At 46.2% G+C, this 13,201-nt stretch overlaps 2 protein-coding genes and 1 long non-coding RNA gene across 14 annotated transcripts in view; 1 reads left to right on the top strand and 2 right to left on the bottom strand.

Moving 5' to 3' along the window:
- Positions 1 to 10,574, top strand: part of LOC308184674 — a 169,368-nt gene extending 158,794 nt beyond the window's left edge. For 3 of the 4 annotated variants that reach the window (XR_013942791.1, XR_013942792.1, XR_013942794.1), the window contains one exon: positions 10,215 to 10,574. This is a non-coding gene — a long non-coding RNA (uncharacterized lncRNA). The remainder of the gene's footprint in view (positions 1 to 10,214) is intronic. The other variant, XR_013942793.1, reaches the window with a different exon arrangement.
- LOC308184670 (uncharacterized protein) overlaps positions 1 to 13,201 on the bottom strand; it is a 176,277-nt gene that overhangs the window by 31,867 nt on the left and 131,209 nt on the right. The window lies entirely within an intron of this gene.
- Positions 1 to 13,201, bottom strand: part of LOC308184666 (homer protein homolog 1-like) — a gene marked incomplete at its 5' end in the record, with an annotated part of 238,995 nt that overhangs the window by 154,282 nt on the left and 71,512 nt on the right. For 8 of the 9 annotated variants that reach the window (XR_013942774.1, XR_013942775.1, XM_080571965.1 and 5 more), the window contains one exon: positions 6,267 to 6,423. Coding sequence is in view for 7 of the 9 variants with exons in the window: in XM_080571965.1 (XP_080428091.1) it covers positions 6,267 to 6,423 (157 nt within the window). Of the gene's footprint in view, positions 1 to 6,266; positions 6,447 to 13,201 lie in introns of those variants that run through there. The other variant, XM_080571964.1, reaches the window with a different exon arrangement.

Below are 13,201 nucleotides of genomic sequence, written 5' to 3'. Positions count from 1 at the left end.
TAATTCCACATAATTGGCTCCGGTGTCCCAGCACCGGAGCAGCCAGGTGACAAGCTGCTCACCTATACAGCGACCAAAATCTTTTCGCACATCTCGTAGCTCACGCTGGTATAGAGTCCGGGTAGTTACTGTTGATTTTTCGACATCCTCATCCTCATCTTCAGTCTCCTGCACCTTTGATGGCCCAGCCTCGTCTTCACTATGCCCAGACTTAGCAGAAGACTGTCTGCGTTCTAAACGACCTGAGCCTCTATACCATTTTTTCACCTTGTCTACAGGGGCAACTTGCAATGCTACAGCTCGTTTCTCTAACCCAGACACAGGAGTGGGAGCAGCTGCAGGAGCTGGAGCTGCTGCAGGGGCTGGAGTGGCTGCAGGAGCTGGAGTGGCTGCAGGAGCTGGAGCTGGAGCAGCTGCAGGGGCTGGAGCGGCTGCAGGAGCTGGAGCTGGAGCAGCTGCAGGGGCTGGAGCGGCTGCAGGAGCTGGAGCTGGAGCTGGAGCGGCTGCAGGGGCTGGAACTGGAGCGGCTGCAGGAGCTGGAGTGGCTGCAGGGGCTGGAGCTGGAGCGGCTGCAGGAGCTGGAGCGGCTGCAGGAGCTGGAGCGGCTGCAGGAGCTGGAGCTGGAGCGGCTGCAGGAGCTGGAGCTGGAGTGGCTGCAGGAGCTGGAGCGGCTGCAGGAGCTGGAGCGGCTGCAGGAGCTGGAGCTGGAGCGGGTGCAGGAGCTGGAGCGGCTGCAGGAGCTGGAGCGGCTGCAGGAGCTGGAGCGGCTGCAGGAGCTGGAACTGGAACGGCTGCAGGAGCTGGAGCTGGAGCAGCTGCAGGGGCCGGAGCGGCTGCAGGAGCTGGAGCTGGAGCTGGAGCAGCTGCAGGGGCTGGAGCGGCTGCAGGAGCTGGAACTGGAGTGGCTGCAGGAGCTGGAGCTGGAGCTAGGTTGCTAGTAGCATCAATTGCAGCTCGATAGGCACAAGCCAGACCCCAGCACGCCACAGTGATTTGTGTCACTTTGGAACTGCCAGAGTCATGACACCTTTTTTTCAAGCATTCTGCCAGCTTTTTAGGATTTTGCAGTTGTTCAGGGGTGAATGTCCAAAACACTGGAGGTGACCACTGCTCTAGAAACCTGCCCATATCCTCCCACACTCCCTGCCACTCGCAACTATCCCGCCTCAAGACAGATCTCCGGATGAGATTCCTAAGTAGTTGTTTAACCCTCAACAAAACCTGAAGCGCATTCAGGAGACATAACAACAAGAGCAGGCTGGTCTGAGTATCCCAAGGATATTCAACATCTCGGAGAACCACCGTAACTAACTCGGGGGAAAAGAGGGTGGTGGTGAAGGAGAAAGGGAGAGTGAACAGGTAGGGAAACATGTCTTCCCCTGTCCCCTTCACAGATTGGCTCCCTAACGAAAACAGGCAATAGGTGTAATTGCTAATAGTTTCCGAGATATGGGTTCCAAAGTATAGAGTCGACGTCAGTGCTGAGTACAAATACCAGGTTAGAGTCGTGACCAGATATTTCATCATTTCATAAGCCATTGTTACACCGCACAGTACCATAACAACCAGGGCCCGGAAAGGATAAACAGTGCAACAGGGAGCACATACAGAAAGTAACGCGCTATAAAACTCAATTTGGAATACAGGTACAGCAGACTGGAGATTAAGGCAATCAACATCGTGACTAGCAACTATTAAGCAGGTCTAATACTTATACCAATTTTAGTTTAACACACTCTGGTCAAATTTGTCGATATCTCAACCCTTCGAGCCCCACGTTGGGCGCCAAAAGGGCTGTTGTGGTTTAACCCGGCCGGCGGCTAAACACCACACAGCCGTTCGCTCACCCTCCCCCCTCCCTCTCTGGGATGGGGGAGAGAAACGGGAAAGTGAAGCCGGTGAGTTGAGATAAAGACAGTTTATTAAGACAGGAATATAATAATAACAATAATAATAATAATAGTGATAATGATAATAGTATTAATAATAATAATGTGTAAGAAAACAAGTGATGCACAATGCAATTGCTCACCACCCGCTGACCGATGCCCAGCCTATCCCCGAGCAGCCGGCCCCCCACCCCGGCCAGCCACCCCTATATATTGTTTAGCATGACGTCAGATGGTATGGAATACCCCTTTGGCCAGTTTGGGTCAGCTGTCCTGGGTCTGTCCCCTCCCAGCTCCTGCTGCACCCCCAGCCTGCTCGCTGGCAGGACAGAGCGAGAAGCCGAAAAGTCCTTGGCCTGGTGTAAACACTGCTCTGCAACAATTAAAACATCAGCATGTTATCAGCGCTCTTCTCACCCTAATCCAAAACATAGCACCCTACCAGCTACTATGAGGGAAAATTAACTCTGTCCTAACTGGAACCAGGACACCTGCAAGCCTGGAGGGAAGACCCCCTAACTGAAAAGTGTAAAGGAACGTATCTGGTGTTGTTAATGACAAATACTGCTGTGAAACTTAGACAGATTGACTTGTGGATTCATTATACCTGCGTGAAAGCTGCTCCTCCACAGCTATGGAAAACTGAAATAACAGGGCCTTCAAAGCTGAAAATCACCAAAGGTAATGGACTATAAATTTATAGTCTTAGACTGTATAAATTGAAGTTTATCTCTATTAGTGTGTCTACCTTATATATGTATGTATATACATACACTTTCTGTGTAAAGGCATAAGTTTCTTTAAGTTAGAAAATGAGTGGAATAAAAGCATTAACAGCCTTTTGTTGATTGAGCGTAGTCAGGAAGCCAGGGAGTGAAGGAAATCAAGAAGTGCTTTTGAATCCCTGGAGCCAGAACACCCAGTTTGAATTGATAGCTTCATATGGGTTTTTGAAGCCTGGCAATGGTTGACATCTTGGTTTCTGGATCTAAAGTTGTGGGTAAAGAAAATTTTAGTTCTACTAATTACAGCAGCAGTTTTCCTTGTTTGTATCTAAGTGTTAATAGAGTGTACATTTAAATGTTGCTCAAAATTATCAAATGTTGAAATGAAAAGATGAGACTCATCTAGCTTTAGGAGGTTAGATAAGTCTCAAAGGAGGGGAATTATGATACGAGTGTATAGTTAGCTCTGTTTTGTGTGAAAGAGATCAAATATGTACTTTGAGGAAAGGGCAAGATAACCCAGGCCTTAGAGATGTCCAAAGGATGATTAACTGAGGAACTGCTAATCAGGAAGACCCTTCTGTTGATATTCTTGAGGAAAACATCCTGACTTATGCCTTTGAATACTTCACCAATCAACGTAATATGAATAGTTGGCTGAAAAACAAGAGTATTCTAATGTGAACTATCTGTGAACTATCCTTATTATAATAGTAAAAATCATGCTCCTAGGCTGGGAGACCATGGCCCAACAAGGGATCTTTTCTTTCTGAGGATGTGCAGAGTGATTCTGTCACGTCAGCAGTGTGCTAATTCTGTAAACAATTGGAGGCTATGGGAATTGTACAAAGATGTAAATGTATTGATTGTAAAATCAATAAGGGACTGTATAAAAAGTGGCACAGAATATCCTTAGGTGTGCCAGCTTTGTGGGAAACCACCTAATACCCAGACTTAAGCAATTCTGAAATAAACAATATCTTGACCTAGTGTGTAGTTTAGCTTATTGCATACCGGGTAACGAATCCGAACTTTTTATTGGACAACAACCTGAGCCACTGCAACTGAGCAGCCACATGCATTTCATTCTCTGCAATGTACAAACCCACAGGGTGCTGTAAACCCCATCAGCACTGAGGCTTTCAATAAAACCTGTTTGGATCATATATTTATCCCCCCCGAGTGATGAGAGCTTCAAAGCCAACACAGTTCAGCAAATGTTTTTGGCAGCTGGCAACATGTAAAATTGAGACATTTGCAATGTAAAATCTGTTTAAAAAAAACAAAATCATCTTTAATGAGTTTCATTTCAAAACTCAAAACCATAGAATTACATTATAGTTTTTTTCTCCTTTGCCCGTGTAATACTTCTGTCTGACCAATAGACAATATAAGGCATTGTAGCTGAATGCCATATACCAGAGATTATCTGAATGCATTCTGAACTTAAGAATACTTTAGATTTATATTTAGCCCTTTGTACATATTACATTTTATATGCAGAGATGTTAAAAACATGTAGTTATAATAATAATAAAAATCTGTGAATTATGCCAAAAAAAACACAGTTCTTCCATGGGTCCCCCCCCCCGGCTATTCACCTGTGCATGTTTCTGAGGTGTGTTGTGATAACTAAAACAATGAGTCTTAATCATGACTGGGATCCTAGATCTTAGATACATAATGCTTGGATGAAAACATTAAGACTGCAGCAGAGAGAGTAAATAAAAGTGATAGATTGAATTATCAATATACCTTGCCAATAGCATTGTAAATACAAAGGAAATGCAGAAGACAAAAGAGTAAATAAATAGATGAACAACTGCTTGACAATGCAACTCAGCAACCACTTTGCAAGAGTTGCAGCTGTAGACAAAGGCAGAAGAACCCCAGCGGATTTCATAAGAAGGATTTTGTAAAATGTGCAGATCAATTTAGGTGATACACATTATGAATAGTAGCCCTGATTTCATACAGTATCTAGTCCCAATCCCAAATTTGTGTGGGTTTTTGTTGTTGTTTTTGGTGTTTTTTGTTTTTTTTTTTGGGGGGGTGGGGGGGTTGCTTTTTTATTTTTAATAAACAGTCACAGAAAAAGCTACTTTAATTATTTGATGAAACCAAAAAAAACATTTGAAGGAAGGCTGGAAGGGAAGAAACAAAGTAAGAGTTAAACTTTGAAAATTTCGGGTAGGCTTTGATACCAGAGTCTCAATCATCTGAAGTATTATCATATAGAGATCTCTGACAGAAATCTGTGAGTGCTGCTATGCTTATACAGAGTATTTCAGCTCCAACCATCATGAACTGACACATCTCCAGAAATTGCAATTGAAAGTCTCTTCAAAGGATTATAGCTTTTGATTATACTTTGCATATCTTTAATGTCCTTATTGCATATATTTCTGTTGTGCTGTTTGTAAAGTTACTGTCTTTATACCCACTTGGGGTAGAACCAAAGAACTCTCAAGTACTTTCCCAAGTCTTCTAAATTAATATTTTAAACAAGGTTTCTTACAACAGAAGCTCAACACATTATCTTTCCTAATAAAAAAAAAAACAACAACAACGACAACAACAAAGGCATAACCCTCCCCCAAACACAACCCAACTGAGTTCTGATAAAAGCTTACTATGCAGTGCTTTATTAGGAAGGAATCATCACATTCTCTACAGTAAAAATTGGAAGATGATGTAATGAAGGACTTACTGAGTGATTATAGGCACTGAACAGATGTCTTCCATAACGCTGAAGCCAATGATAACAATACATCATTGAATGTGGAGATGAAAACAGGTTATTATAACCATATGTTGGGAGGAATGGGTTAAAAGCGGAAGATTGGCGAGGAGGATGAGATCAGAACGGAAGACTGTTGAGGAGGATTGTAAATACGCTCAAGTGACCTTGCAGCTGGGAAGGCGTAAAGTCTGGAGAGCAGCAATGTAGAAAAGCACGTAAATTGTACCTACTCCTTTTTATGCTCCATGTATTTGGCAAGTAGCGCATCTGTGTATAGATAACATAGGTGTCTGGTAGACTTGGACGTGCCCTATTGGACACTCTTGAGCTCCTGGCCTTGGTACAGAGAAGATCAAAGAAGCACAGTGAGGATCACAGCATGATGGTAAAAACTGCCTGCACAAACCCTTGATAAACAGGTGTAAACAGCAGGCCTTTTATCCTCTAGCATGGACCAAGCTTAGCGGTGCCTGCGTCCCCGCTTGTGTGCCTCTGCCCGGGTGTTGCTTCGGGGATCCCCCGGTTGTCAAAGTAATGAAAATAATTTTATTCTTTGTGTTTTAGCTGTGGGTCTGTGGTTGTTCCTGCTGCCTGCCTGTGCTGACTTACATACACTATTTGTACTTTTTAGTGTACATCACAGGGAATGCCCTTTTAGATTGATCAATATTAAATAAAAGGTCATTGCTTAAATTCAGCAACAGATTTATCAAAGTAAATATGAATGCATGGAGAATAATATTTTCCAATGAGCACTTAAAACATCTAATGAAACAATATAACCCTTTAAACACATCAGTAATCTCTTAAATAATGACAAAAGCATCTGAGAAGATACATGAAGGACATCAAACTGGAAAAAAAATGTAAAAATCAATCAGCAAACAAATTCTCTAAAATAAAACTTACCTTTGAGCCATCCAAACTGATTATCCTGTAGACATTTCTTGTGCTGTCATAGAAGTAGGACACAGTAACAGCATGCTTGCTGGTGGGAACCCAGTTCTTCTTAGTGTTTGGGTCAATGTGGAAGACATGAGCTCGGGTGCTGAAGATGGGTTGTTCCCTGAAGGACAGAGTAAAAGCCATGAATCTAATTGGGACATAATATTGCTGCACGCGTTACCTACCTTTTGTACCCATTGAGATGCACACATTCCACTTTTCTTAATACATTTTCCTAATAACTTCTTTATGTGTTGCTGCATATAGCAAAGCACATCAAAATACATATGCAAGCAATATGCAAGCCTTCTAAAGCAAAATCAGTACCTAGCTGTAGAATCAGATAAAGACAGACATCTCCATATAGACTCACCCCTGTCCCATCACCACCCCAGCCCTCACCCTCCATCTATCCCTTTAAATTGACCAGCAGTAATACATATGTAACTTCATCTCATTACACTCTGCACTGCAGATCTTTTAATATTCTGCTTATTCAAATGAACCTTAGGCCATAATCTGAAATTGAACTAGCTGATTCAATGTAATTACTCTAAAACAGACATTAATTAGGGTCAGGAACATATGATGTTAAACTCAAACTCTTTGTAGCATCACACCTGAATTTTTCACAGCGATAGTAAATACGTGTAACACACATAGTTCAAAGTTAACTGCTTAGCAAATAAAATTATATAAGGTAAAAAAATTACTGCACTTCAGAATTTACAACTTATTATTCTTCATGAATATTACCAAGATATAAAGTATTGCACAGAAATCAAAAAATTTTTGTATCGCTAGGATGGTTGTCAGTATAAAATTAGCTACATTTTACTGACAAATAGATTGCTTTATTGTTCAGGGAATATTGTCATCAAATCCCACCAAAGATATGAAATACCAGAATATTAAGTTGGGTTTAACTTCGTAGGTTTTAAAACTATTTTTCTTTCTCCCATTTCTAGCATGTGAAGAAACACATCCTTCATCCCTGCCCTCATCACCCTGTAAGAGGTAAGTTCTAAATACATTTTTCCGTCTAAACTAAAAACAAAATTCAAAACAAGATTTTGAGTACTCATAGCTAAAGGGTTTCGATCTGGCCTCATTACAAAAGAGTACATGTGAATTCTCAGAAACATCTCTACTTCTTAGCAGCAAGAGCAGCCAGGACTAGCTGCTTTAAGCAGTGGAATCACAGAATGGTTGAGGTTGGAAGGGACCTCTGAAAGTCATCTGGTCCAACCCCGCTGCTCAAGCAGGGACATATAAAGCAGGTTGCCCAGGACCATGTCTAGACTGCTTTTGAATGTCTCCAAGGCGGGATACTCCACAACTTCTCTGGGCAACCCACTCCCACAATCAGTCACTCTCACAGTAAAGAAGTGCTTCCTGATGTTCAGATGAAATCTCGTGTTCCAGTTAGTACCCATTGTCTTTTGTCCTGTTGCTGGGCACCACTGAAAAGAGCCTGGCTCCATGTTCTTTGCACCCTCCCATCAGGTATTTATATAGAATCAATAAGGTTGGAAAAGACCTTCAAGAACATCAAGTCCAACCATCCATCCAACACTACAAGTCCACTGCTAAACTGTGACCCCAAGCGCCACATTCACACATCTCTTAAATACCTCCAGGGATAGGAACTCCACCACTTCCCTGGGCAGCCTGTTCCGATGCTTGACCACCCTCTCCATGAAGAAATTATTCCTACTATCCAATCTAAACCTCCCCTGGTGGAATTTGAGGTGATTTCCTTACATCCTATAACTTGTCACATGAGAAAAGAGACTGTCATTGCAACCTCCTTTCAGGTAGTTGTAGAGAGCGATGGGGTCTCCCCTGAGCCTCCTCTTCTCCAGACTAAACAACCCCAGTTCCCTCAGCTGCTCCTCATAGGACTTGTGTTCCAGACCCTTTACCAGCTTTGTAGCCCTTCTCTGGACACACTCCGGGGCCTCAATGTCTTTCTTGTAGTGAGGGGCCCAAAAATGAACATAGTACTCGAGGTGTGGTCTCACCAGTGCTGAATAGAGGGACAATCACTTCCCAAGTCCTGCTGGCCACACTATTTTTGATGGAGGCCAGGATGCCATTGGCCTTCTTGGCCACCTGGACACACTACTGGCTCATGTTCAGCTGGCTGTTGACCAGCACCCCCAGGTTCTTTTCTGCAAGGCAACTTCCCAGCCACTCTTCCCCAAGCCTATACCACTACATGGGGTTGCTTTGACCCAAGTGCAGCACCCAGCACTTGAATGTCATGCAATTGAATGTGGCCCATCGATCTAGCTTATCCAGATCCCTCTGCAAAGCCTTCCTACCCTCAAGCAGATCAGCACTTCCCCCCAACTTGGTATCATCCACAAACTTACTGAGGGTGCATTCAGTCTCCACATCCAGATCATTGATAAAAATGTTAAACAAAACTGGCCCCAAGACTGGATTTAACATCCCTCAAGGGGATGGGGAAGTTTCTGAAGTCGATGACGAGATAACACACACTGTGACCACCCCAGAGGACCAACCATCTATGGTATCAGCCGCCCCCATAGTCAAGACAAAACAATGGAAACGGAAGTCAGCTCGTTTAGTAAGGGAAGAAGCTCCTCCTAAGGAGGAGGGAGAAGAGGAAAAGGCAGGCAGCTCTAAAGAAGGGTCATCACAGCAACATCAGGGAGAAGAGATGGAAATCATAAATGAATCAGAAACCACCCGATCCCTATCCCTGAGTGAGTTGCGAGAAATACAAAAGGATTATGGTCGACACCCAGGTGAACACATCCTCACCTGGCTGCTTCGATGCTGGGACACTGGGGCCAATAGCCAACAACTAGAAGGCAATGAAGCCAAGCAGCTAAGATACCTCTCTAGAGAAAGGATCATTGACAGAGTAATTGGGAGAGAGGCACAGGTTCTCAGCCTCTGGAGGCGACTCCTGGCAGCTGTGAAAGAAAGGTATCCCCATAAGGAAGTTATTGTATATCAAGTAGGCACGTGGACCACCATGGAGAAAGATCTCCAGCATTTGCGGGAATTAGCTGTGCTGGAGATGATTTATAGTGATTTGGACCATGCCCAGACACCTCAAGATCCCGATGAAGTCCAGTGCACAGCATCCATGTGGCAGAAGTTTGTACAGGCTGCACCCTCATCACATGCCAGCACACTGGCTGCAGTAACTTGGGATGAGGGGATGGGGCCAACAGTGGATGCTGTGTCCAACCAGCTTCATAAATATGAAGAAAATCTCTCTGCCCCAGTACGGGCCTGCATTTCAGCCATGGAGAAACTGTCCCAGCGGTTAGAAGAACACATAACTTCCTCCTCACCTAGATGGAAGAATCTTTCAGACATTAAGTGCCAGCATTCTCCGGCTCAAGCAAGGGAGAATCCAGGACGCACACCACGGGACACCTTGTGGTTTTATTTACGGGACCATGGGGAAGATATGAGGAAGTGGGATGGTGAACCGACCTCGGCCCTAGCTGCTCGGGTATGTGAACTGCGGAAAGATACAGCAGCAAGAAAAGGGGCCCCTAGGAGGACTGCTGCCCCAGTTTCTGTTGGGCAGTCCCCCAGAGGCAGTAGAAGGGCTAGGATTACTCCTGACCCTGATGAAGAGACCTCTGCTTCCTATTTGCAAGAATTAATTGACAGATGCTCCAACCAGGACTAGAGGGGACCTGCCTCTGGCCAGGTAGAGGAGAGGGACAACCAGAATTACTGGACTGTGTGAATTTGATGGCCTGGCACACTGGAACCGCAGAAATATAAAGCTCTAGTGGACACAGTGTCCTGGTTCCAGTTAGGACAGAGTTAAGTAGCTCATAGTAGCTGGTAGGGTGCTATGTTTTGGATTAGGATGAGAAGAGCGCTGATAACATGCTGATGTTTTAATTGTTGCAGAGCAGTGTTTACACCAGGCCAAGGACTTTTCGGCTTCTTGCTCTGTCCTGCCAGCGAGCAGGCTGGGGGTGCAGCAGGAGCTGGGAGGGGACAGACCCAGGACAGCTGACCCAAACTGGCCAAAGGGGTATTCCATACCATTTGACGTCATGCTAAACAATATATAGGGGTGGCTGGCCGGGGTGGGGGGGCCGGCTGCTCGGGGATAGGCTGGGCATCGGTCAGCGGGTGGTGAGCAATTGCATTGTGCATCACTTGTTTTCTTACACATTATTATTGTTAATACTATTACCATTATCACTATTATTATTATTATTGTTATTATTATTTTCCTGTCTTAATAAACTGTCTTTATCTCAACTCACAGGCTTCACTTTCCCGTTTCTCTCCCCCATCCCAGAGAGGGAGGGGGGAGGGTGAGCGAACGGCTGTGTGGTGTTTAGCTGCCAGCCGGGTTAAACCACAACAGTCCTTTTGGCGCCCAACGTGGGGCACGAAGGGTTGAGATATCGACAAATCTGACCAGAGTGTGTTAAACTAAAATTGGTATAAGTATTGGACCTGCTTAATAGTTGCTAGTCACGATGTTGATTGCCTTAATCTCCAGTCTGCTGTACCTGTATTCCAAATTGAGTTTTATGGTGCGTTACTTTCTGTATGTGCTCCCTGTTGCACTGTTTATCCTTTCTGGGCCCTGGTTTAAGATTGTTATGGTACTGTGCGGTGTAGCAATGGCTTATGAAATGATGAGATATCTGTTCACGACTTTAACCTGGTATTTGTACTCAGCACTGACGTCAACTCTATACTTTGGAACCCATATCTCGGAAACTATTAGCAATTACACCTATTGCCTGTTTTCGTTAGGGAGCCAATCTGTGAAGGGGACAGGGGAAGACATGTTTCCCTACCTGTTCACTCTCCCTTTCTCCTTCACCACCACCCTCTTATCCCCCGAGTTAGTTACGGTGGTTCTCCGAGATGTTGAATATCCTTGGGATACTCAGACCAGCCTGCTCTTGTTGTTATGTCTCCTGAATGCGCTTCAGATTTTGTGGAGGGTTAAACAACTACTTAGGAATCTCATCCGGAGATCTGTCTTGAGGCGGGATAGTTGCGAGTGGCAGGGAGTGTGGGAGGATATGGGCAGGTTTCTAGAGCAGTGGTCACCTCCAGTGTTTTGGACATTCACCCCTGAACAACTGCAAAATCCTAAAAAGCTGGCAGAATGCTTGAAAAAAAGGTGTCATGACTCTGGCAGTTCCAAAGTGACACAAATGACTGTAGCGTGCTGGGGTCTGGCTTGTGCCTATCGAGCTGCAATTGATGCTACTAGCAACCTAGCTCCAGCTCCTGCAGCCGCTCCAGCTCCAGCTCCTGCAGCCGCTCCAGTTCCAGCTCCTGCAGCCACTCCAGTTCCAGCTCCTGCAGCCGCTCCAGCTCCAGCTCCTGCAGCCGTTCCAGTTCCAGCTCCTGCAGCCGCTCCAGCTCCAGCCCCTGCAGCCGCTCCAGCTCCTGCAGCCGCTCCAGCTCCAGCTCCTGCAGCCGCTCCAGCTCCAGCCCCTGCAGCCGCTCCAGCTCCTGCAGCCGCTCCAGCTCCAGCTCCTGCAGCCGTTCCGGCTCCTGCAGCCGTTCCAGTTCCAGCTCCTGCAGCCGCTCCAGCTCCAGCCCCTGCAGCCGCTCCAGCTCCTGCAGCCGCTCCAGTTCCAGCTCCTGCAGCCGCTCCAGCTCCAGCCCCTGCAGCCGCTCCAGCTCCTGCAGCCGCTCCAGCTCCAGCTCCTGCAGCCGCTCCAGCTCCTGCAGCCGCTCCAGCTCCAGCCCCTGCAGCCGCTCCAGCTCCTGCAGCCGCTCCAGCTCCAGCTCCTGCAGCCGCTCCAGCTCCAGCCCCTGCAGCCGCTCCAGCTCCTGCAGCTGCCCCAGCTCGTGCAGCTGCTCCCACTCCTGTGGCTGGGTCAGAGAAACGAGCTGTAGCAGTGCAAGTTGACCCCGCAGAGGGTATTCCAACCCCTGTGGCAGACCCTGTGTCTGGGTCAGAGAAACGAGCTGTAGCAGTGCAAGTTGACCCCGCAGAGGGTATTCCAACCCCTGTGGCAGACCCTGTGTCTGGGTCAGAGAAACGAGCTGTAGCAGTGCAAGTTGCCCCTGTAGACAAGGTGAAAAAATGGTATAGAGGCTCAGGTCGTTTAAAACGCAGACAGTCTTCTGCTAAGTCTGGGCGTAGTGAAGACGAGGCTGGGCCATCAAAGGTGCAGGAGACTGAAGATGAGGATGAGGATGGCGAAAAATCAACAGTAACTACCCGGACTCCATACCAGCCATCAAAGGTGCAGGAGACTGAAGATGAGGATGAGGATGTCGGAAAATCAACAGTAACTACCCGGACTCTACACCGGCCATCAAAGGTGCAGAAGACTGAAGATGAGGATGAGGATGTCGAAAAATCAACAGTAATTACCCGGACTCTATACCAGCGTGAGCTACGAGATGTGCGAAAAGATTTTGGTCGCTGTATAGGCGAGCAGCTTGTCACCTGGCTGCTCCGGTGCTGGGACACGGGAGCCAATTATGTGGAATTGGAGGGCAAGGAAGCCAGGCGGCTGGGATCCCTTGCTAGGGATGCATGCATTGACAAAGCAATTGGAGATGGAGCACAATCTCGCAGCCTCTGGAGGCGTCTCCTGTCAGCTGTGAAGGAAAGGTATCCCTTCAAGGAAGAACTTGTATGTTTACCAAGCAAATGGACCACCATGGAGAAGGGAATTCAGTACCTGAGGGAATTGGCCGTACGGGAAGTAATTTATAAGGACCTAGACGACGCACAAACATCCGCAGATCCAGATGCAGTCCGGTGTACACTACCCATGTGGCGGAAGTTTGTACAGAGTGCACCATCATCATATGCCAACTCATTGGCAATACTAGCCTGGAAAATGGAGGAGAATCCCACAGTGAATGAAGTGACTAAAATACTCCGGCAGTACGAAGGA

The sequence above is a fragment of the Anser brachyrhynchus genome (genome assembly GCF_964034855.1).
Source record: "Anser brachyrhynchus genome assembly, chromosome: W".
NCBI lineage: Eukaryota > Metazoa > Chordata > Aves > Anseriformes > Anatidae > Anser > Anser brachyrhynchus.
Note: the sequence above shows the minus strand (reverse complement) of the source record. Positions and strands in the feature narration are given on the sequence as shown.